Raw genomic sequence first — 24919 nt, forward strand, 5'->3', positions numbered from 1 at the left:
GTTGGGCTCCCTCAGCCCCTCCTTCCCTCCCTCTCCAGGGTGTGGAGGCGTCAGAGCCCCCATGCATCAGCTCCTGGAGAACAGGGCTGATTGCTTTCATCTGTGTGTGCCCAGGACCTGCTACACTTAACAAGGCCTGGAAAGGCCTCTGAAGAGAGGAGCCACTGATGCAGGTTTGGAAGAATCAGGAGACATGGAGAAGGTGGGTGGTGAGGGATGGGGCAGTCCAGACAGAGGGGACAGCTCGGGCAAAGGCACTAAGGCACGAGTGAGCCCGATGGGGTGCGGTGTCCGTGGTGGGGCTGACAGGCAGTGGAGCAGAACACCAAAGTGCTGTTGGTACAGATTGCGGTCAGATTCTGGGGCTGTCCTGGGGGAAATGCTCTGAGACTGTCCTAGCCTCAGCCAGGAGCCTGGGCCTGGGCTCTGGAGGGCCCTTCCCACTCTTCCCGAAGAGGACACGCCCACCTGGAGCCTACACCCACTCTCCCACCCCAGGCACCTGGGTACTCAGACCCCTGGAATCCAGCTGGCAGATGCACCCTCCTTCTGGGGCCCCAGGGCCCTCTTCTCTGGTCCCTCCTCCTGCAGTGGTTTTACATCTGACAATACATTCTTAGGCCAGGTGCGGTGGCTCATGCCTGTAATCCAGCACTTTGGGAGGCTGAGGCAGGTGGACTGCTTGGGATCAGGAGTTCGAGACCAAACTGGGCAACATGGTGAGACTCCTATCTCTATATAAAAAAAATTTTTTTTTTTTTTTTTGAGACGGAGTCTTGCTCTGTCGCCCACGCTGGAGTGCAGTGGCCAGATCTCAGCTCACTGCAAGCCCTGCCTCCCGGGTTCACGCCATTCTCCTGCCTCAGCCTCCCAAGTAGCTGGGACTACAGACGCCTGCCACCTCGCCCGGCTAGTTTTTTGTAGTTTTTAGTAGAGACGGTGTTTCACCGGGTTAGCCAGGATGGTCTCGATCTCCTGACCTCGTGATCCGCCCGTCTCGGCCTCCCAAAGTGCTGGGATTACAGGCTTGAGCCACTGCGCCTGGCCAAAATTTTTTTAAAGTTAGATAGGCATGGTGGTGCATACCTGTAGTCCCAGCTATTGGGGAGGCTGAGGCAAGAGGACCACTTGAGCCCAGGAAGTGGAGGCTACAGTGAGATGTGATCACACCACTGCACTCCAGCCTGAGTGACAGAGCAAGACCCTGTCTCTAAAAAATAAATAAGTTCTTTTTGTTTGTTTGTTTGTTTGTTTTTTTAATAGAAATGGGAGTTTCCCTATGTTGCCCAGGCTGGTCTCGAACTCCCGGGCTCAAGGGATCTTCCCACCTCAGCTTCCCAAAGTGAAAAAAAAAAAAAAATCAGTTCTTTAATACTTCTCCCAACAAGTGGTGTCATCTAATTCTCTTCTTTTGAACATGATTTGAATAAGGACCCACTTTGAACGAACAGAATGTGTGGGCAGCTCCAACACGTGACCTCTGCAGTCAGGTCCCCAAAGGTGCTAGACTTCCCCCAGCCGCTCACTCACTCTCAGACCCTTGCCCCTGGACTCTGAGCCAACACGTGGGAAGCCTGGGTATCGTGATGCCACTGTGCTGGAGGGGCCAAGGGGCATCAGGGAAGTCCGAGGGGCCCCGGCTGTTCCTCGGCTCAGGCCCCGAGCCAGCAAGTGAAACATCTTCAAAATGACCTCAAGCCCTGCTAACTTTTTATTTAGAGATGGGATCTCACTCTGTTGCCCAGGCTGGAGTGCAGTGGTGCGATCATAGCTCACTGCAGCCTCCAAATCTTGCCGGCAACCTTTTGACTGTAATTGTAGGAGAGATTGAGTGAGACCCATCTGGTTGAGCTCAGACAACTCTCAAACTGTGAAGAGTAAAAGAAGAAATGACTGTTGACACTGCTAATGTTGGGCTATTGGTTTATGCGGTCCAAGATAAATAACGGATACACCCTGAGGGCACACTAGGCTGACGCTGCTGTACCCCGCAAGATGGGGCGGCTGTTTGGGAAAGTGGACATGGCTTGAGCTCAGGAGTTCAAGACCAGCCTGGGTAATATGGCAAGACCCCATCTCTACAAAAAATAATAAAAAATTAGCTGGGTGTGGTGGCGCATGCCTATAGTCCCAGCTGCTCCAGAGGCTGAGATGGGAGGATCCCCTGAGCCCACGAGGTCAAGGCTGCAGTGAGCCAAGATCACGCCACTGCACTCCAGCCTAGATATATGGCTTAGGGAGTCCACATAAATGAGAATAAGGTCCCCTCAGAGGGGACAGAGCTGAGGTGGGTCAGCTGGGATCTTCCATTTGTCTCCTTTCCCTGGCCAGCATCTATCACAGGAGAACCTGTCTACTAGAATGGCTGTTGGAGTTTGCCCTTAGAGACCCGAGATAGGGTCAAAAAATGACCCCCAAAAGACAGCCACGTCCTAATCCCGGAACCTGTAAGTGTTACCTTATATGGCAAAATCACTTTGCGGATGTGATTAAGGATCTTGAGATAAGGGATTATTCTGGCTTAGCCGGGTAGGCTCTAAATACCATCACATGCATCCTTATAAGAAGAGGTCATGGCCGGGCGTGGTGGCTCATACCTGTAAGCCCAGCACTTTGGGAGGCCGAAGTGGGAGGATCGCTTGAGCCCAGGAGTTTGAGACTGGCCTGGGAAACATAGTGAGACTCCATCTCTACAAAAAATAAAAACAAATTAGCTGGGTGTGGTGGCCCATGCCTGTAGTCCCAATTACTCGGGAGGCTGAGATGGGAGGATCACCTGAGCCCAGGAGGTCAAGGATGCTGTGAGCTGAGATCACATCACTGCCCTCCAGCCTGAGCAACACAGTGAGATCCCTATCTCAAAAAAACAAAAGAGAAGAAGAGGTCATGCCAGGCACAGTGACTCATTCCTGTAATCCCAGTGCTTTGGGAGGCCAAGGCAGGAGGATCACTTCGAGTCAGGAGGATCACCTGAGGCTAAGAGTTTGAGACCAGCCTGAGCAACACAGCAAGACCCCAGCTCTACAAAAATTTTTTGAAAATAGGGTAGCGGAAGACTGGACATCCATATAGAAGAGAAGTCTAAGTGAAGACAAAGTAGAGAGAGATTGGAAGATGCTGGCCTTGAAGACTGGAGTGATGTGGCCACAAGCCCAGGAGTGCTGGCAGCCCCCAGGAGCGAGAATAGGCCAGGAACAGATTCCCCCCGAGAGCCTCTGGAGGGAGCATGGCATTGTCGGCACCTTGATTTTGGCCCAGTGGTAATGATTTTGGACCTTTGGCCTCCAGAACTGTGAGAACAGAAATTTTTGTTGTTCTCATAAAAACATGGGCAAAGGACATGAACAGACACTTTTCAAAAGGAGATGTACATGTAGCCAACAATCTCATGAAAAAAGACTCAACATCACTGATCATGAGTGAAATGCAAATCACAACCACAATGAGATACCATCTCACACCAGTCAGAATGGCTATTATTAAAGTCAAAAAATAATAGATGCTGGGCCAGGCGTGGTGGCTCACACCTATAATCCCAGCACTTTGGGAGGCCAAGGCGGGCAGATCACAAGGTCAGGAGATCAAGACCATCCTGGCTAACATGGTGAAACCCAGACTCTACTAAAAATACAAAAAAATTAGCCGGGCGTGGTGGCAGGCACCTGTAGTCCCAGCTACTCAGGAGGCTGAGGCAGGAGAATGGCGTGAACCCGGGAGGCGGAGCTTGCAGTGAGCCAAGATCGCGCCACTGCACTCCAGCCTGGGCGACAGAGTGAGACTCTGTCCCCAAAAAATAAAATAAAATAAAACAAAAATAAAAAAAATTAGCCGGGCATGGTGGTGCATGTCTGCAATCCCAGCTACTTGGGAGGCTGAGACAGGAGAACTACTTGAACCCAGGAAGTGGAGGTTGCAGTGAGCTGAGCTCACACCACTGCACTACAGTCTGGATGACAGAGTGAGACTCCGTCTCAAAACAAAAACAAACAACAACAACAAAAACAGATGCTGGTGAGGTTGTGGAGAAAAAAGAACACTTATACATTGTTGGGATTGTAAATTAGTTCAGCCATTGTGGAAGACAGTGTGGTGATCCCTCAAAAACCTAAAGATAGAAATACTGTTTGACCTGGCACCCTTATGGGTATATACCCAAAGGAATAGAAATTATTCTACAATAAAGACACATGCACAGGTATGTTTATTGCAGCACTATTCAAAATAGCAAAACATGGAACCAATCTAAATGTCCATCGATGATACAATGGATAAAGAAAATGTGGTATATATACACCATGGAATACTATGCAGTCACAAAAAAGAATGAGATCATGTTTTTTGCCGGGACACAGATGGAGCTGGAGGCCATTATACTTAGCAAACTAACACAAGAACAGAAAACCAAATACTACTGCATGTTGTCACTTATAAGTGGGAGCTGAACAATGAGAAGACACGGACACAGAGAGAGGGCAACACACACCCGGGCCTTTCAGAAGATGGAGGGTGGGAGGAGGGAGAGGATCAGAAGAAATAACTATTGGGTACTGGGCTTAATACCTGGGTGAAAAAAGAATCTGTCCAACAAACTCTCATGACCCAAGTTCACCTATGTCACGAACCCTGCCCTTGTACCCAAGAACCTAAAAGTAAAAAAAAAAAAAAAGAAAGAAAGAAAGAATTTCTTTTTCCTCCCTGTGTCACCCAGGCTGGAGTGCAGTGGTGGGATCTCAGCCCACCGCAACCTCCACCTCCAGGGTTCAAACAATTCTCCTGTCTCAGCCTCCTGAGTAGCTGGGATTACAGGTGCCCACCACCACGCCCATCTAATTTTTGTATTTTTAGTAGAGATAGGGTTTCACCATGTTGGCCAGAATGGTCTTGAACTCCTGACCTCGTGATCTGCCCACCTTAGCCTTTCAAAGTGCTGGAATTACAGGCATGAGCCATCGTGCCTGGCCTGAAATTTCTGTTTTTTCAAGGCACCAAGTCTGTGGCTCGTGTTATAGCAGCTTCAGGAAATTAACACCGGCTCCTTCACTGGCTGTACCCCACCTCACAAAGACGGTCCACACCCTCAGCACCTTGGACACTCAGTCCTCAGCTCAGACCTCTGCAAAGCTCAGGCCTGGGTTTGCTGGAGAGCTCTCTAATCTCTTCCCCCTTGGAAGCGCCACTAGAAAGAGCCGGATTTTTCTGGACACCAGGGAAGCGCCTCTGTGATTCAAGTCTCACTGCCCTGTGGACCAGCTGGGGCGTTGGAGCTGATGGAGAAAAAAAAAATACACCCAACCACGTAAAAGGCAAAGGCAGGCACACACCCCACCCAAACACGGCCCCCGCACCATCCGCTGCCATATGCTTGTTTCTTGAAAAAGCAGCTTAAGAGAACAAACAAAAAAGAAATTTCTCCCCTTCTGGAAAGGGGAGGGTATCCTTTCTCCCCAGCAGCCTCAGCCTCCCACTGAATACTCCCTCTCCAGTCCCAAAGGCTCCCCAGTGGGGATAGAATGGCCTGGGGGTCCTGGATTCCTGCCCCTCCCCACTGTCACTGTAGCTGGGGAGAACATTGCCAGTCACAGCCCCTGGCCTTCCATTCGTATCTGCTCAGGCCAGGCTCTGGGCTGGGCAGTGGGAGGGGGTCTTACACCCAGCCACAGTGCAGTAGAAGGCAGTCTGGGGTCATGGTTAAGACACCCGGGGTCTCACTGGGCGCAGTGGCTCATGCCTGTAATCCCAGTGCTTTGGGAGGCTGAGGCAGGAGGATCAAGCCCAGGAGTTCAAGATCAGCCTGGGCAACACAGTGAGACCCCCATCTCTACAAAAAACCAAAAAAGTGAGCCAGGTGTGGTGATGCATGCCTGTTGTCTCAGCTACTCGGGATGCGGAGGCAGGAGGATAGCTTGAGCCCAGGAGGTCAAGGCTGCAATGAGCTATAATTGTAGTCCAACCTAGGGTACACAGTTAGACCCTGTCAAAAAAAAAAAAATCTGAGTTCTAGTCCCGGATCTGACCCCAAAGGCTGTCCTCCAAGTCCTCTGCCCCACTCCCTGCTAACAGAATCCCCCCGTTGTGACCTGGTATCTAAAGACGGGACAATCTTTGTTGGGTTGCCCCAGCAACCGGTGCTTGGGGCAGCTGGGCCCTCCCAATCCCTGGAGATAATGTGGTGATTCTCCAAGGCTGAGAGCAAGGCGCTCCTTTTCCCCTAGCTGGGCCAGGTGTAACGAAAGGCCAGAACTCAATTCTGGCCACTGAGACATGAGGAACTTCTAGGAGAGCTGTCCTTGCCCTTAGAAAGGAACTGAAACCAGGCCGGGCACGGTTGCTCACACCTGTAATCCCAGCACTTTGGGAGGCCAAGGTGGGCAGATCACCGGAAGTCAGGAGTTTGAGACCAGCCTGGCCAACATGGCGAAACCTCGTCTCTATTAAAAATACAAAAATTAGCCAGGTGTGGTGGCGCGCACCTGTAATCCCAGCTAGTTGGGAGGCTGAGGCAGGAGAATCACTTGAACCCAGGAAGTGGAGGTTGCAGGGAGCCGAGATCACACCACTGCACTCCAGCCTGGGCAACAGAGCAAGACTCCATTTCAAAAAAAAAAAAGGGGGGGTGGGGACTGAAACCAGAGATGTCCTCCTTCTCCTGCATGTGATACTCCTGACCACGACAGCCAACTAGAGACATGAAAAGAATCAGCCTGGGAGGTGAGGGTATCTGAGGACCACAGCGTGAACTCATGGAAGAACTTGGTCCTGTATGACCCCCAGATCTGCCATCTCTAAGCTTTGGGTGAGACAGTAAAAGTCCTTTTTTTTTTTTTTTTTTTTTTTTTTGAGATAGAGTCTCGTTCTGTTGTCCAGGCTGGAGTGCAATGGCGTGGTCTTGGCTCACTGCTACCTCCACCTCCTGGGTTCAAGTGATTCTCCTGCCTCAGCCTCCTGAGTAGCTGGGATTACAGGCACCCACCACCACACCTGGCTAATTTTTGTATTTTTAGTAGAGACGGGGTTTTGTTATGTTGGCCAGGCTGGTCTCGAACACCTGACCTCAGGTGATCCGCCTCCTCGGCCTCCCAAAGTGCTGGGATTACAGGCGTGAGCCACCGCGCCCAGGCAAAAGTCCATATTTCTTAAGGCACTCTTAGTAAAGCTTTCTTTCCTTCTTCTTCTTCTTTCTCCCCACCCCCCGCCCAAGGACTACAGCTTCTTTTCTTCTCTCTCTCTCTTTTTTTTCTGTCACCCAGGCTGGAGTGCAGTGATGCAATCATAGCTAACTGCAGCCTCGATCTCGATCGCTCCCGGACTCAAGCAATCCTCCAGCCTCAGCCTCCCAAGTAGCTGAGACTACAGGCGCCTGCCACCACACCTGGCTCACTTAAAAAATCTTGTTAGAGACAGGGTCTCACTATGTTGCCCAGGCTGGTTTTGAACTCCTGGTCTCGAGCAATCCTTTTGCCTTGGCCTCCCAAAGTGCTGGGATTATAGGTGTGAGCCACCGTGCCCAGCCTGAGGTTTCTTTCATTTGCAGCTAAAAGCATCCTACTTAAGTCAGTCTTTCCCAGTTGTAAAGTCACCCGTTTGTTTTTGACTCCAGGTCTATTTTATAATTCCCTTTTCAACTGCAGCTAAAGAGCCTACATCCAATTTTGATACCCAGAGCAAGATTCTAGGATTCTGAGCGTGCTACAATTCCTTATTCTGAGACAGGGTCTTGCTCTGTCTCTAGGCTGGAGTGCAGTGGTATGATCATAGCTTGCTGTGGCCTCCAACTCCTGGGCTCAAGCCATCCTCTTGCCTCAGCCTCCTGAGTAGCTGGGACCAGAGCATGCGTCGCCACACCCAGCTAAGTTTTTATTTTCACTTTTTAGAGATAGGGTCTCACATGTTGCCCAGGCTGATCTCGAACTCCTGGCCTCAAGCGATCTTCTCACCTTGGGCTCCCAAAGTGCTGGATTACGGGTGTGAGCCATTGCACCTGGCTAAATTTTATTTTTTATGCTGAGGGATCCATCTCTAGTCCCACCACTCTCTTACTGTGATGTTTGAGGAGGCACAATATTCCAAAAAAAATGGAAGTGATGGAAACAAAATGGAAAACTTGAAAAGATTAAAATATAAATAATTCTTTAAAAAATGTCCTCGATATTTCTGAAGCATCTTTGTTAGTTTAAAATATAAAAATGCATTATGTATAAGTTGTTTTGTTCAACACTGCCACAGATTTGCTATATCAAATTCAAAACTACAGTTTATTCAGAAGTCACCAATTTTAGATTTAATCACATTTTAAATGTTTAACATCTTTGCTACCAATGGAATTACAGTTTTTTGGGCTTTAAATAAGCTAGGCTTTCTTGTATATTTTTAAAAATTGTTTAAGTAATGTGGATAATTTATCTTTCTCTGGCCTTAAAAAAAAATTCCTAGAGATTGCAAAAACAGTCTACGGCCCCACCACCCTGAAAGCGCCTGATCTCATCTGATCTCAGAAGCTAAGCAGAGTCAGGTCTGGTTAGTTCTTAGATAGGAGACCGCAAAAAAAAAAAAAAAAAAAAAAAAAAAAGAGAGAGACTGCATACACTTTGGGTGACTTGGTATTTCTTACAATATCAAGCAGAACTGGAAAGCTTTCATATTCAGAAAGGGAATAGAGACAAAGAGAAAAGTTATCTCAGCCAGGTGCAATGGCTCACACCTGCAATCCCAGCACTTTGGGAGGCCGAGGCGGGCAGATAACCTGAGGTCTGGAGTTCAAGACCAGCCTGGTCAACATGGCGAAACCTCATCTCTACTAAAAATACAAAAATTAGCCCTGCATGGCATTGGGTGCCTGTAATCCTAGCTACTCGGGAGGCTGAGGCAGGGAGAGTCGCGTAAACCCGGGAGGCGAAGGTAGCAGCGAGCCGAGATTGCACCACTACATTCCCGCCTGGGTGACAGAGCCAGACTCTATCTCAAAAAAAAAAAGAAAAGAAAAGAAAAGAAAAGTTATCTTGTAACTCTCTCATCTACATCACTGAGTCCAGCTTTTGATAACTTTTGTCTAATGCATCTCATTTCTTTGTTTTTAGAGACAGGGTCTTGCTATGTTGTCCAGGCTGGTTTCGAACTCCTGGGCTCAAGGGATCTTCCCCACACCACCCTCAGTCTCCTGAGTAGCTGGGACTACAGGTGCACATAACCACGCTTGGCTGATTTTTTTCTTTTTCTTTTTTTTTTTTTTTGTAGAGACATGGTCTCGCTATGTTGCTCAGGCTGGTCCTGAACTCCTAGGCTCGAGTAATCCTCTTGCTTCACCTTCCTGAGTAGCTGGGACTACAGGTGTGAGCCACCATGCCCAGCTCAACGTGCTGGGATTGTGAGGCAGACAGATGCTGTGTGGCTGGTACTTCAATCCCCATATAACCAACTTCTCCCCTGCTCTCCTCTTCTGTGGAGGCCACAACACAAAATCCTCCCGTTCCTATACTCTCCCACAGCCAGAGATGACCACAAGACACAATCTGACCAGTGACGCATTCCCAAACAAAAGAGCAGAGTTTCCCCAGAAGCAGGTAATGGGGGCCCAATCCCTTACACCCTGCGCCCTGCCTGGTGGTTCACATCCCCTGTAGGTCAGGATGCACCAAAGCCCTCAGTCAGAGGAGAGAGATAAATGGTGTGGGCCCCTCTGATGTGCCAGAGCAGCTGCCTGCAGCTAGACCACCCACCCACGCCTCCTATTACATGAGATACCTCTCCCTGCTCAGCCTCTGTTTCTCAGGTTACTTGCAACAAACACATTCCTAACAGAAATAGAATCCACGGCGGCATGGGCGGATCACTTGAGGTCAGGAGTTCGAGACCAGCCTGGCCAACATGGTGAAACCACATCTCTACTAAAAATACAAAAATTAGCTGGGCGTGGTGTTAGGCACCTATAATCCCAGCTACTCAGAAGGCTGAGGCAGGAGAACTGCTTGACCCTGGGAGGTGGAAGTTGCAGTGAGCCAAGATCATGCCACTGCACTCTAGCCTGGGCGACAGGGCAAGATTCCATCTCCAAAAAAGAAAGAAAGAAACTGATTCCATGGGATGTATTTTCCTTTCTTTCTTTCTTCTTCTTCTTTTTTTTTTTTTTTTAATTTTAAAGACAGGGTCTCACTCTGTCACCCAGGCTGGACTACATGAGTGCGCCACCACACCCGGCTAATTTTTTTTTTTTTTTTTTTTTTTTTGAGACGGAGTCTTGCTCTGCCGCCCAGGCTGGAGTGCAGTGGCCAGATCTCAGCTCACTGCAAGCTGCGCCTCCGGGGTTTATGCCATTCTCCTGCCTCAGCCTCCCGAGTAGCTGGGATTACAGGCGCCCACCAACTCACCCGGCTAGTTTTTTGTATTTTTAGTAGAGACGGGGTTTCGCCGTATTAGCCAGGATGGTCTCGATCTCCTGACCTCGTGATCCACCCGTCTCGGCCTCCCAAAGACACCCGGCTAATTTTTAAAAAATATTTTAGTAGAGACGGAGTCTTGCTATGTCGCCCAGGCTGGTCTCAAACTCCTGACCTCAAGTGATCCACCAGCCTCGGCCTCTCAAAGTGTCGGGATTATAGGTGTGAGCCACTGCACCCAGCTGCATCTATTTTTAAAGGCCCCAGTCTCCAAGACTCCTCTGATTAATTCCACTGTCCATCAATCCTGGCCATTGTGGAAAGTGTGTCCAAGCTTCCAATCCAGGTTTCTCCTGCGGCAGCCCCACCGCTGCCTCCCTTGGGGGCATCTGTAGCTAGAGGATGCCTTGATGCACATCCGTCTGCCATGGTCCCACTCACAAGCGTCTTTCCTGCACCCTAAGCCACCCAGCTCTGGGCCCTTGGTCAGAGGTGTCCGGAGGCGGCATGCCTCCCACCCACGCATCTGAAGCCAGAAGAAGTCTCCGTGGGATTCTGGAAGGACGGACTCAAGCACTGGATAAGGCGTTGAAAGAGGCGATTTATCAGATCCACTCCAGATTTGAGATCCCTCATTACAGCAATGTTGTTAATAAAACGGTAACAGTCTCAAAGACACATCTGTACAGCATGTTCACAGGATCAGTATTCACCATAGCCAAAAGGCAAAAACCGCCCAAGCGTCCGATGATGAATAGATAAACAAAACACAATCTATCCATATAATGGAATATTACTGAGCCTTAAAAAGGAAAGACAAGCTGGGCGCAGTGGCTCACGACTGTAATCCTAACATTTGGGAGGCTGAGGCGGGCGGATCACCTGAGGTCAGGAGTTTGAGACCAGCCTGGCCAGCATGGTGAAATCTCGTCTCTACTAAAAATACAAAAATTAGCCGGGCGTGGCGGCAGGTACCTGTAATCACAGCTACTCCGAAGGCTGAGGCAGGAGAACTGCTTGAACCCGGGGGGTGCAGGTTGTAGTGAGCCAAGATCGCACCACTTCACTCCAGCCTGGGTGGGTAAAAGAGTGACATTCCATCTCAAAAAAAAAAAAAAATTAAATTGAAGGATGGCCGGGTGTGGTGGCTCACTCCCATTTGGGAGGCTGAGAGGCAGGAGGATCACTTGAGCCTGGGAGGTGGAGGTTGCAATGAGCTGAAGTCCACCACTGCACTCCAGCCTGGATGACAGAGTGAGACCTGGTCTCAATTTAAAAATAAAAAAAAAGACCATCATGTGAGGCCTGGTGAGGCATATACCATCTCTCCAAATCCTTGACTCTACGGCTTTGGTTCCTGAAGACCCAAGCCCAGGTTCGTTGCCATTACGCTGGTAGAGAGTTTAGGGACACAGGCTTTCAGCCAACACAAGGGAACATTCCTAATTGGAAGAACTGTCCCAGAATGGAAGAACAAGCTGCTGTGTGGGCACTGGGTCTCCATCCCTGGGGGCTGTTGAGTGGAAGCTGCCCACTTATCAAGGCCTCTCGGAGGGTCTTTGCCCCCGGGAGACCCTGGCTCTATCTACACAGCTCCTTCCTGATACCAGGAAACCTGGCCTGGGGGTAATTCAGGCAGAGCAAAAGTGAGACGGTGCATTTTTGCTCCACTTAGAAATGAGCCAAGTTGGTAAATAAGATTTTTTTTTTTTTTTTTTTTTTTTTTAAGAGACAGAGTCTTGCTCTGCCACCCAGGCTGGAATGCAATGGCGTGATTATGGCTCACTGCACCCTCAGACTCCTGGACTCAAGCCATCCGCCGGCTTCAGCCTCCCGAGTAGCTCCCTGCTAATTTTTTAAAAAATGTTTTGTAGAGATGGAGTCTCGCTCTGTCACCCAGGCTGGAATGCAGTGGCGCGATCACGGCTCACTGCAGCCTCAAATTCCTGAACTCCAGCCATCCGCCTGCCTCAGCCTCCCAAGTAGCCGGGGCTACAGGTGCATGCCGCCACGCCTGGCTTTTAAAAATGTTTTTGTAGAGACAGTCTTGCTCTGCCACCCAGCCTGGAGTGCAGTGGTGCAATCAGCTCATTGCAGCCTCAAATTCCTGGGCTCAAGCGATCCTCTCCCTCAGCCTCGCAAGTAGCTGGGACTGCAGACACATGCCACCATGCCCAGCTAATTAAAAAATATATATTTTTTTTTGTAGAGATGGGGCCTTGCTATGTTGCCCAGGCTGGCTCAAATTCTTGGGCTCAAGCAATCCTGCCTCAGTCTCCCAAAGTGCTGGGATTACAGGAAAGAGCCACTGTGACCAGCCTAAATAAGATCTTAAGAGCAAACTTCAAACACTTTGGAAAACAACCTCTTAGCACTGCGAAGTATATGCTTAACATCGCAGCACCGAGCTAGATGGGCCCCTCATCTAACCACCTGCATGTTCATCTAGGGAAACCAAGGCCCAGAGGGGTCACACTGAACCCCACATCTCTGCACACCCAACTCAAGTTCACACCATAACACAACATGCTCTCCTGTGGGCTTAACAGCTATGCTGATTGCAAATTCTTTCCTATACACCACACAACATCCTTTAGGGAAATAAACTTTATTTCTCTGACTATGGGCAGTAATTCAGAAGTGTCTGAATTTCAGCACAAGACCTGACCTGTTTCCACGGCACATGTTTCCACTGACTCCTCCCAGGTGCCCCATTTATTGGAAAAGGCATCAGACGTACAAGCAAACCACAAAGACACGCAACACCACGGCAGAATCTCGCAAGGATGATGAAAGAATCTGAGGTCACACTGCAGAATTCCATTTATGTAAGGTTCAAAAGGAGGCCAAATTCTGAAGCCAGGAGATGGAACGGCGGTTATCATGGTGGGGTCAGGGACAGTGGTACTAACTGGAAGGGGGTGAGAGGGGCTTGTCAATGCTGTTTCTTGATCTGGGTGCTGGTTACCTGGGTAATTTAGTGTGTGAACAGTTCCCTTACAACAAATAACTTTGTTCTCAACGAAAAGTGTGCATAAGGCCAGAAACAGTGGCTCACATTCGTAATCCCAGCACTTTGGGAGACTGAGGCAGGAGGATCACTTGAGCCCAGGAGTTTGAGACCAGCCCGGGCAACATAGAGAGACCCTGACTCTACAAAAAATTTAAAATGTAGCCATGTGTGGTGGCGCATGCCTGTTGTCCCAGCTACTCGGGAGGCTAAGACAGGACGATCGCTTGATCTCAGGAGGCTGAGGCTGCAGCAGGCCGAGATTGCATCACTGCACTCCAGCCTGGGACACTGCACTCCAGCCTGGGACACTGCACTCCAGCCTGGGACACAGAAGGAGACTCGTGTCAAAACTAAAACTAAAACTAAAAATAACAAGTTTTAGAAGACATCAGGTATTGGGACATCCAGTTAGATGACAGAAAAACAAACAAACAAACAGCAAAACTGTCCCTTTTTAACCCTGCCCTGCAAGTACGGATGGTACAGTTCCGCCTAGAGGCAGGGCTCCACCTCCAGCCTCCTTGGGCCCCCTCACCCCATCCTGTCACCAGCGCAGAGGCTGCAAGAGCCAGCTGGGCATGTCACTGGAGACAAGACCCCACACCTGTGGCCAAGCTCTTCCCAGCCCAGCAGCCCAGCAGCCGTAAGTTTCACACTAAATACCAGCCCACCCCACAGAAGGATCCTGGGTGCACACTGTCCTCCCAGCGAAGTGATTTGGTGACACTGTGACGTGTTTCAGGAAGTTTAATTTTAACTCTGTTCCCACCCTTCGCTCCAGGACTTATAATTCTATAAATTAATCCTGAGTTAATTATCCCAAATGCAAAGATTTACATGCAAAGATGTTTCCCCAAAGCTTTCACTTGGTACATCCACGGATACACACACCCACATATAAACAAGGAGAAGGTCCTGGCAACCTGATGCCCACCAGAGGCTGATTCCAACACTGGACAGGACGACCTCAGGGGCACACACAGTGCAGCCCGGGATGCCAACTCCAGACCATGCATCTCAGGGCGGGATCTGTGCCTGACTCTGCTTCCCTCTACTTTTCTGTATTTTCTAAGTCACTTAAGGTAAGTATTACTTTTACCATTTGGAGAGAAACAACAGAAACCTCATCCTTTAAAAGCAAAACCAGGCTGGGCGTGGTGGCTCACTCCTGTAATCCCAACACTCTGGGAGCCAGAGAGGCGGGAGGATTGCCTGAGGCCAGGAGTTTGAGACCAGCCTGGGTAACATCGCAAGACCCCATCTCTACCAAAAAAATTTAAAATATGAGCCGGGCGTGGTGGCACGCGCCTGTCGTCACAGCTACTCGGAAGGCTGAGGTGGGAGGATGGCTTGAGCCCAGGAGTTCAAGAATGCAGCAAGCTGGGATTGCGCCACTGCACTCCGGCCTGGGCCACAGAGCAAGACCTCATTTCTAAAATAATTTTTCTTTTAAATAAAAAAAATCGAGAAAAACAAAAAGCAAAACCAAACATCCAACACAGCTGCTCCACCCCAGGACAGGAAAGTCGGCCCCAGGCCCGGGCAAAAGGGCAGTTCCAGGAAGCACAGGGCTTCATGCTGCCTTCCAAGGGGAAGTGAGGGAGCTGCCTGCCTCTTCCCCGAGGGGTGGGGGAAGCCGATCTGAGGCCTGGCCCTGCGAAGCCCCATTTGCCCTTCATCTAGGCTTCTGGAAGGTAGGGCATCCTTCCTCCAAGTGGAGGGCAGGATTTAGGAAAAGGGGCTGTCTCCTCTCAGCTCGGGCTGTGCATCAGGTACTAGGAGCACTCAGAGAGCCCCCAAACTCAGGTTTCTCCATTTCTCTCCGGCCCCTGGGGCCGGCATGGAGGGACCTCACCCACCCCCCGTCGCACTATGGCCGGCACTATGCAGGGTCCAGGCCGCCCCATGCCTGCTCTACCAGGAGGGGAGGCCAGGATCTGCCGGGCAGACGGCTCCGCGGTTCAGGTTTCCACCCTTGTTATTTAAAGCCTGGGCCTGGCTCCTAGCAGGCGGGCAGGGGCGGCCGCCTGCCTGCGTGACCAGGATGAGAAATCGCAGTCCTGACGCGGGCCTGCGTGCCTATGGCAACTGGCGTCGTGGCCTTGGAGACTAATCTCTGGGCTGTCAGCCGGCAGGGACTCTCCAGCAGGGCCACGGCTCCCTGCAAAGGCCCTTGGCTGGGGGATCGGACAAGGCTCTCTTCCAGTGGAGGAGGGGGCGCCTGCCCCTGCACTGGGGCCCCTGGCCAGGCTCACAGATCCACATGTTCCCACGGCCACAGCCTCTGTCACACACATACACATGGGGACAATCACACGGGTGGGGACACAGGCACCAATACTCTCTTAGACTGTGTCCCACACAGCGCAGGGGCCAACAGCAGGTGCTTCTGTCCTTGAAGGATTCCCAGGCTGGCACGGAAAATGACTGAAAACAGACTACTGGGCGGGGGGAAAAAAAGATTAAAACACTGTGCAAGGATTTGAGCTAAGTGATGGTTACATGAGTACACAAGTGAGGGAAAAATTTATCACGCGGGATGCTTAAGATTCATGTACTTGGGCTGGGCGCAATGGCTCACGCCTGTAATCCCAGCACTTCGGGAGGCCGAGGCAGGCAGATCACTTGAGGTCAAGAGTTTGAGACCAGCCTGGCCAACATGGCAAAACCCCGTCTCTACTAAAAATACAAAAATTAGCCGGGCGTGGTGGCAGGCGCCTCTAAGCCACTCAGGAGGCTGAGACAGGAGAATTGTTTGAACCCAGGAGGGGGGCGTTGCTGTGAGCCAAGATCACACCACTCCAGCCTGGATGACAGAGCAGGACTCTGTCTAAAGAAAAAAAAAAAAAATTCATGTACTCATGTACTTTACTGGAAGTAAATTATGCTTCAGTGAAGATAAAAATAAGTGGCATGGAAGAAGCCCAGGATGGCGGGTGAGGCAGTCAGGGTGGGGCTTCCTGGAGGAGGTGACACCTGAGCTGCCGGGAGCCTCCCAGGGGAGTTGCGTTTGCAGGTGAGGAGGGGAGACGGGCATTGTGCCCGGGCCCTGCTCTTCTACAAGGGAGACGCCTTCCCTGCCCCGCTGCAGCACCCACCTCCCCTAGAAATAAATGCTGAATAAATAAAGACCTGTTTGAAGGAGTGCCAAATTACTGGCTGCCCAGGAAACTCAACCGCCAGCCTGGGCCGCCCACGTGTCCTGGTCGGGCCTCAGCGGGGCCAGAGGCTGTGGGAGTGGGTGGGTGGGTGGGGAACGAACCCAGCTCTGCATGGCTGGTGTGTGCACGGCAGGGCAGGGCAGGAAGTGGTGGGCAGAGACCAGCGTGGCCACTGGGGTGAGGCCAAGGACCTCAGAAGGTCAGCCTCGCTGCAGGGCGTAGGGCGGGGGTTAGACGCGGACAGTGTGGGGGATCCCAGGAAGATACGGTGGAGGAACTGTAGGGTCATGCTCGGAGCCAGGAAGCCAGGAATTGCCAAGCCTCTGTGACAGCCTAGGCCAGAGACAGCCAGGCCCGAAGCACAGCAGCAGGGGATGGAGGACAGGCTTTGAGACCAGGAGCCAGTGAGGGGGGGGTCCCAAGGGAGGTACCTGGAATGACCACCAGGTTTCTGATCCCAGGAGTTTGAGGCCAGCCTGGGCAACATAGTAAGACCCCATCTCTACAATTTTTTTTTTTTTAGCCTAGTGTGGTAACATGTGCCTGTAGTCCCAGCTACTCCAGAGGCTGGGGTGGGAGAGTTGCTTAGGCCCAGGAGGCAGAGGTTGTAATGAGCCATGATCACACCATGGCACTCCAGCCTGGACAATAGAGCAAGACCCTATCTCAAAAGAAAAAAAAAATGGTGGGGCTGGTGGCTCACGCCTATAATTACAGCACTTTGGGAGGCTGAGGCAGGTGGATCACTTGAGCCCAGGAGTTTGAGACCAGCCTCGCCAACATGGTGAAACCCCATCTCTACTAAAAACAAAAGTTAGCTGGGTGTGGTGGCGCACGCCTGTAATCCCAGCTACTCAGGAGGATGAGGTGGGAGGATCGCTTGAGCCCCAGAGTTCTAGGCTACAGCAAGCTATGATCGCACCACTGCACTCCAGCCTGGGTAACAGAGCAAGACCCTGTCTCTAAACGCACACACACACACAATGCTCAAACTTTCCTGGCCCCACTGAGCAAAAGGGTGACGGTATTTCTACAGCTCTTGCCTCTGTGAGAGCCCCACGTGAGAATGCGTGAACAGGGCCTGGCGCCGGGCCTGGGGATACTAAGTGCCGGCTCACTTAACAGCAGTGATGATGGGGACGATTGCTCATGCTGACATCACCCGCTGAGCTACTGTCCACCCCTGACATCAGGTCCCGTGTTGCTCACAGTACATCTCTGTCCCTCCACGCATTGGGGCGTGAGGGGGTGCTGGGTGAGAAATGCAGGCTTGGCACCCAGCTGGGGGCATTTGGTGCCCCCAGTTCTGGCCGAGCCCCGGCCGCTTATCTGAGCTCATGTGCATGGTGCAGAAGTATTTATTTGTTCTCAGGCAGGCATCTGAAAAGCGTGGGGGCTGGGTGTCAGGAGATGGTGGGAGGAAACCAGCTCTGGGGCGGTGCCAACCCCTGGGGCCAGGCAGCACAGGGGGGCCCTGGGATCCTGCCTCCCAAGAACCCTTCCCTCGCCAGACATAAACATGCCTTCTCAGAACAACACGGATGAGGAACATCAGGCCTTTTCTTGTCGGAAAAAAGCTGGACAGAAAAAAGCCCATTACTCGTGGGTGATCTAATCCTGGGGTGCTGGCTCACGGCGCCCCCAGCCCTGCCCACCTGGGCCAGCTCACTCCCCAACCTCTACCCACCCATGGCCCTGCAACCACTGAGCCAACAGGGGTGAGGACAGGTGTTCCAGGGCAGGTTACGCCCTGCAGTGGGCTGGGGAACAGCCCACCTGCTATGTAAAACCTGAGCACTGGCACTGTCCCTCCCTGGGCCTCAGTTTCTCCATTTGTCAATGGAGACCCTGGGCTAGAAGTTGTCCGAAGGCCTTGCAATCCTTAGCCCCAGATGGAAGGATCACCATGCCCCCTCCCTCCCCTGGCATCTGGCCTCCCCACCTGCCCAGACCTACTCCAAAGCATTCATTATAGTCACCCCATTCCAGTCACCAGGCCCGGCCCTGCCCTGCCCCGCCCTGCCCCAAATGCCCTCTGGCCCTCCCCACACCTTTTTTTTTTTTTTTTTTTTTTTAGAGACAGAGTCTTACTCTGTCACCCAGGCTGGAGTGCAGTGGTGCAATCTCGGCTCACTGCAACCTCTGTCTCCCAGGTTCAAATGATTCTCCTGGTTCAGCCTCTTGAGTAGTTGGGATTACAGGTGCACACGAGCACGCCTGGCTAATTTTTGTATTTTTAGTAGAGATGGGGTTTCACCATGTTGGCCAGGCTGGTCTCAAACTCCTGGCCTCAAGTGATCCTTCCGCCTCAGCCTCCCAAAGTGCTGGGATTACAAGCATGAGCCACCACGCCCAGCCCCGTTCTTGCTTTAAACACTTGGATGCCACATCTTCCAGAGCCTTTTCATCATCCAGTCCCCATTCCAGAGGCTTCCCTATTCCCAGTCTTGGGCCTACCCACATCCCCGCCCTTGTTCCCGTCTTTTAGATGCTGTGGGACGCTGACTAAGTGCTCATTTTCACCACACCTGTTAGGACCCAGACCCTGAACGGGGGTGAATCAGGCCCACTCCTTGCCCCGGAGCTCCTGGATGAGGAAAGAGAAGCTGAAGCTTATAAACAGTGACCAAAGATCATCAGTTCCTCATCTGGGGAGTGACCAGGCGTGGGCACATCCAGGATGGATGGATGGCTGGCTGGCATGGGCCCAGCAGCACTGCCCCGAAGGCTGGGTGGCCATTCAGCGGGGGAGACTGGGGCCAGGGTCAGCCTGGGCAAAGGTGGGAGGTAGGAGAGTACGGTGGGGCACCAGTGAAATCTGAGAGGCTCAGAGGCAGGCAGATCACTTAAGGTCAGGAGTTTGAGATCAGCCTGGCCAACACAGTGAGACCCCATCTCTACTGAAAAGATAAAAATTAGCTGGGCGTGGTAGCGTGCACCTGTAATCCCAGCTACTTGGGAGGCTGAGGCAGGAGAATCTCTTGAACCCGGAAGGCAGAGGTTGCAGTGAGCTGAGATCGAGCCACTGCACTCCAGCCTGGGCAGCAGAGTGAGGGAGACTCTGTCTCAAAAAAAAAAAAAAGTGGGGGGGAGGTTGAGAAGGCTTCCAAGCGGGCATGGAAGAGGCAGACATCCACCAGGAACTTGGGCTTGTCAGGCCAGGCTGGGCTGAGCCGTGATTTAGTAATAAAAATAACAACTAGCTGTCATCAGCCCCTTTTCTGGGGCCTGGGCGGGATCCACCAAGCACCACCAGCCCACACCTACGCCATCCCATTTTATAGACAGGAGTCCAGAGCATTGGGATTAGGTGACTTGTAAGTATCCACACCATCCAACTGCAAAATAGCCACGCCCCCATCCCTCACCACCACCAGGCATTGGAGAGGAGGCTGTTTCCTACAGGTGTCTATCCGTTATCAGGTATCCGGACCACAGCTGCCACCTCCATGCATCTTGGCAGATGCTCATCAGTGGGCGCCGCTAGCCCATTCATTCATTCCACAAACACCAAAGCAGCTACTGCGGGCCCACTGTGTACTCCAGGCCAGGAGTGGCACCACACAGGCAGGATCGGGCCGCACAGTCCATCAGACGGGTGGCTCATGTTAACGGCCCGGTCCCTGAGGAATGGCGCCCCTCGTTTTGTAGCTGGGTGTGCGCATGCGCACACATCCGTCCCTTTCTCTGAGCACCTTCTTTACTTCCGCCTCTGCCCTCACCTGTCAGAAAAGCCTGGCCACCTCCATCCAACTTGGGCTTGCCTGAGCCTCTGACCAAGTGATGCAATTTCATGAAGCAGCCCCTCTCCTTCCAAAACCCAGGGACAGAGCAACTTGGAGGAGCCCAGCCCGGGCCACACCCTCCCCTTCCTAGGGTACAGCAACAGATGGCAGGGCAGTCCCACACCAAAACCCTGTAGTTTCAGGAACACACACGGGGCCAGGCCCCAGGACATCTGGGTCTAGTGGTGGCTTGGCCTCGAGTAGCTGTGTGATGCTGGAGAACTTGCTTCCCCTCTCTGAGCCCCAGTCCCCTCCAATAAAGACATAATAACAATAAGATAATAATAACAATAAAGACATAATAACACGAGGTGGGAGGTGCGAGTCAGGCTCAATGGACAGGGGTTGACGATCGATCTTTCTTTCTTTCTTTCTTTCTTCCTTTCTTTCTTTCTCTTCTTTCTTTTCTTTTCTTTCTCTCTTTTTTTTTCTCTCTCCTCTCTCTCTCTTTCTTTCTTTCTGAGACAGGGTTCCTTGCTCTGTCACCCAGGCTATGATCACAATGGCATGATCATAGCTCACTACAGCCTCCAACTCCTGGGTTCAAGTGATCCTCCTGCCTCAGCCTCCCAAGTAGCTGGGACTAAAGGTGTGTGCCATCACGTCCAGCTACTTATTTTATTTTTTGTAGAGACGGAGTCTTGCTATGTTGCCCTGGTGTCAAACTCTTGGCCTCAAGTTATCTTCCCAACTCCTTCCTGAGTATCTGGGACTACAGTCACACACCACCATACCTGGCTAATTTAAATTTTTTTTTTTTTAAAAGATGGAGTCTTGCTATGTTGCCCAGGCTGGTCTCAAACTCGTGGACTCAAACAGTCTTCCCGCCTCAACCTCCCAAAGTGTTGGGATTACAGGCCCGAGCCACTGCTCCCGGACAGATCCCTTTTCCTCAAAACCCCACCTGGGCCTCAGGGCCTCAGGGCTAGCTGGGCCTGGGATGACATTTCCGAGAAACCACAGTTGCACTGCAGCCATCAGCGGCAGGAGCTGTGCTGCTGAATGGCATCTCACAACCCCCCTCAGCAACCCTACAAACACAACAGTACTCTCCCCATTTTACGGATGAGGACACAGAGGCTCAGAAAGGCTGAGCAACTCGTCCAAGGTCACACAGCACAGAGTCAGGAGCCAGCTTCAGTCTGCTGGGATCTGGAGTAAACATGGCCCTGCACCCCTACAATGTCCCCTGCACAGTCCCCTAGGCATGGCTCACTGTCAACCCCACAATCCAGTCCCACTGTCCAGATTAGCGATTCGCACACAAATATTTGCACCATGGTGGAGTGGCTCTCCCACCGGCTCATTATTTACTCCAAACACATCTTTTCTGCCTGCCCTGTTAGAGGCCGAGGGGCTTCCCCACCATGGGGGCTACAGTGAGACCTGAGGTGGGCTTTCTGCAGGCATTGTGGGTCCTGAAAACCAGAGGGGACCCCATAATATCATTTGCTTTTGGGACAGAGTCTCACTTCATTGCCCAGGCTGGAGTGCAGTGGCACGACCTCGGCTCACTGGTTGAACTCACCTCCCAGGTTCAAGCAATTCTCCTGCCTCAGCCTCCCAAGTAGCTGGGATTACAGGCACCCGCCAGCATGCCCAGCTAATTTTATTTTTTATTTATTTATTTATTTTTTGTATTTTTAGTAGAGACAGGGTTTACGCCATGTTGGTCAGCCTGGTCACGAACTCCTGACCTCAGGTGATCCACCTGCCTCAGCCTCCCAAAGCACTGGGATTACAGGCGTGAGCCACCACGCCCAGCCTTAATTTTTGTATTTTTAGTAGAGACGGGGTTTCATCAAGTTGGTCAGGCTGGTCTCGAACTCCTGACCTCAGGTGATCTGCCGGGCTCGGCCTCCCAAAGTGCTGGGATTACAGATGTGAGCCACCATGCCCGGCTGAAGATATCATTTTCAGAGCCAAAAATAGGGCCGTGGGCAAGTGTCTGTATTACCAAGGTCACGGGCTGTCCAGGATGTGGGTGGGTTATGGATGGTTCCTGGAAGTGCGCAGGCTCACTACCCAGACCCCAGACTCCAGGAGGCTCAGTCTGCCTCCCCTCAGCGGCAAGAGTCGGCACTAAACCAAGAAAATGGGAGCAACAAGGGGCGGGTTCACAGCCAATAAGAATCCCCAAAGCCGGGCGCAGTGGCTCATGCCTGTAATCCCAACACTTTGGGAGGTCAAAGCGAGAGGATCACTTGAGGCCGGGAGTTTGAGACTGCAGTGAGCTATGACTGTTCCACTGCACTCCAGCTTGGGTGACAGAGGAAGACCCTGTCTCAAAAAAAAAAAAAAGCACTGAGTTGCCAACATGCTCACCCCCCACCCTCCACGCCCATCCTCACGGAAGTTTCCAGAGCTCTTGGCAGCCCCAGGCTGGTGGACACAGCAATACCAGCATAAACGGGGGGGAGCTACATCCCTGAGACTGGGTTCCCCCCCTGGGGAGGGACACCGGCCAAGATCTCTCCCCTGCCCCCACCAGGTTCTCCTGGGGTCCTTCCCTTAGGAAGCTCTTCTGGTTGCCATCCCAACCAGGCTGACCCCAATTCTGCATTTGCTGGGATCTACCTGAACACATCGTGAGGCTTGGAGGTTACTCCATGTGACGTCAGGAGCTCCAAAGAGCAGACACCACTGCTGCGTTCTCCTGTCTGTCCCTGGGGGGCCATCAACCATTCTCACAGCTCCCCACAATCAACCACTCGCCAGCCTTCACCGCACTCTCTCCTCCGCTGCGGTGCTACAGATGCTCTGACCACTCTCCCTTCCCTACCTGCCTCTTCCCTGTCCAGCAAACGCTACTACAAAGCCTCCCACTGGCTGTGGGGCCAGCATGGGCCTGTCCAGCCTCCCGAACCAGGAGCAGGAGACGAGGGAGGCTCCAGGGGCATCTGCGGGAGGGCAAGAAGGCCCAGACCAAGAGTCATGGATGTGGATTGATTGACTGATTATTTATTTATTTATTTATTTATTTTTTTTGAGACGGAGTCTTGCTCTGTTGCCCAGGCTGGAGTGCAGTGGCGCGATCTCGGCTTACTGCAAGCTCCGCCTCCCAGGTTCACGCCATTCTCCTGCCTCAGCCTCCCGAGTAGCTGGGACTACAGGCACCCGCCACCAGGCCTGGCTAATTTTTTTGTATTTTTAGTAGAGACGGGGTTTCACCGTGTTAGACAGGATGGTCTGATCTCCTGACCTCGTGATCCACCCGTCTCGGCCTCCCAAAGTGCTGGGATTACAGGCGTGAGTCACCATGCCCAGCCTATTTATTTATTTATTGAGACAGAGTTTCGCTCTCGTTGCCCAGGCTGGTGGGCAATGGTGCGATCTCGGCTCACTGCAATCTCCGCCTCCCGGGTTCAAGCAGTTCTTATGTCTCAGCCTTACAAGTAGCTGGGATCACAGGCACCCGCCACCATGCCTGGCTAAATTTTTTTTTTATTTTTAATAGAGACGGGGTTTCACCATGTTGCCCAGGTTGCTCTTGAACTCCCAACCTCAAGTGATCCTCCTGCCTCAGCCTCCCAAAGTGCTGGGATTACAGGCATAAGCCACGGTGCCTGGCCAGATGTGGTTTTAGATCTCGATCCTCATAACTCTAGAACCTTAGTCAAGTGTCTTCCCAGCCCTGAGCCTCAGTTTCCCCATCTGAAAAAGAAGAGGCCTGTATATTCTGAGGTTCCTTCCAGTTCTAACATTCTATGGCTCCCTCCATCCAAGAGGCTCAGGAAACGAGGAGGAGTTAGGACGCCCAAGGAAGGGGAAAGAGGGGGGCCCCACTGGAGCCCCTGGTCCCGGCCCTAGGCACAAGTCAGGTTGGCCAACTTGATAGACCGAAACTCACTATCTGTAGAAGGGATGGTGGCACCAACTAGAACAAATGAGATGGTGAACTCCAAATGGAGTTACTCTGGAAAGGGCAGTTTCAGTTCAGGCCCCTCTTTACCTGGGGTGTAATATATATGCAATAAAAGTCACTCTTTCGGACATACAGTTCTATGAGTTTTCTGTTTCGTTTGTTTGTTTTTTGTTGAGACAGAGTCTCACTCTGTCACCCAGGCTGGAGTGCAATGGCGCGATCTTGACTTACTGCAGCCTCTGCCTCCCGGGCTCAAGTGATTCTCCTGCCTCAGCCTCCTGAGCAGCTGGGACTACAGGCACCTGTCACCACGCCTGGCTAATTTTTGTAATTTTAGTAGAGATGGGGTTTCACCACATTGGCCAGGATGGTCTCAATCTCCTGACCTCATGATCTGCCTGCCTTGGCCTCCCAAAGTGTTGGGATTACAGATGTCAGCCACCACACCCGGCTTTTTTTTTTTTTTATTTCAAAAAGATAGAGACAGGGGTCTTGCTATGTAACCCAGGCAACATAGTCTGGTCTCAAACTCCTGGGCTCAAACCACCCTCCCACCTCAGCCTCCTGAGTAGCTGGGAATGGGAATAGAAGCACAAGCCACCGTGCCTGGCTAATTTTTTAAATTTTTTTTGTAGAGATGGGGTCTCGCTCTGTCACCCAGGCCAGAGTGCAGTGGCACAATTATAGCTCATCGCAGACTTGAACTCCCAGCCTCAAGCAGTTCT

General features: G+C 51.8%; 1 protein-coding gene across 4 annotated transcripts in view; it reads right to left on the bottom strand.

The window, feature by feature from the left end:
- Positions 1-24919, bottom strand: part of GTF2IRD1 (GTF2I repeat domain containing 1) — a 145492-nt gene that overhangs the window by 102687 nt on the left and 17886 nt on the right. Inside the window, exon 1 of one of the 4 annotated variants that reach the window (XM_073012678.1) lies at positions 2598-2707. The exons of 2 other annotated variants lie outside the window; for them this stretch is intronic. In XM_073012678.1, the coding sequence (XP_072868779.1) occupies positions 2598-2675 (78 nt within the window). In that variant the 5' untranslated portion in view covers positions 2676-2707. Of the gene's footprint in view, positions 1-2597; positions 2708-24919 lie in introns of those variants that run through there. One more of the 4 variants, XM_073012679.1, reaches the window with a different exon arrangement.

The sequence above is a fragment of the Chlorocebus sabaeus genome, chromosome 28 (assembly GCF_047675955.1).
Source record: "Chlorocebus sabaeus isolate Y175 chromosome 28, mChlSab1.0.hap1, whole genome shotgun sequence".
Lineage (NCBI taxonomy): Eukaryota > Metazoa > Chordata > Mammalia > Primates > Cercopithecidae > Chlorocebus > Chlorocebus sabaeus.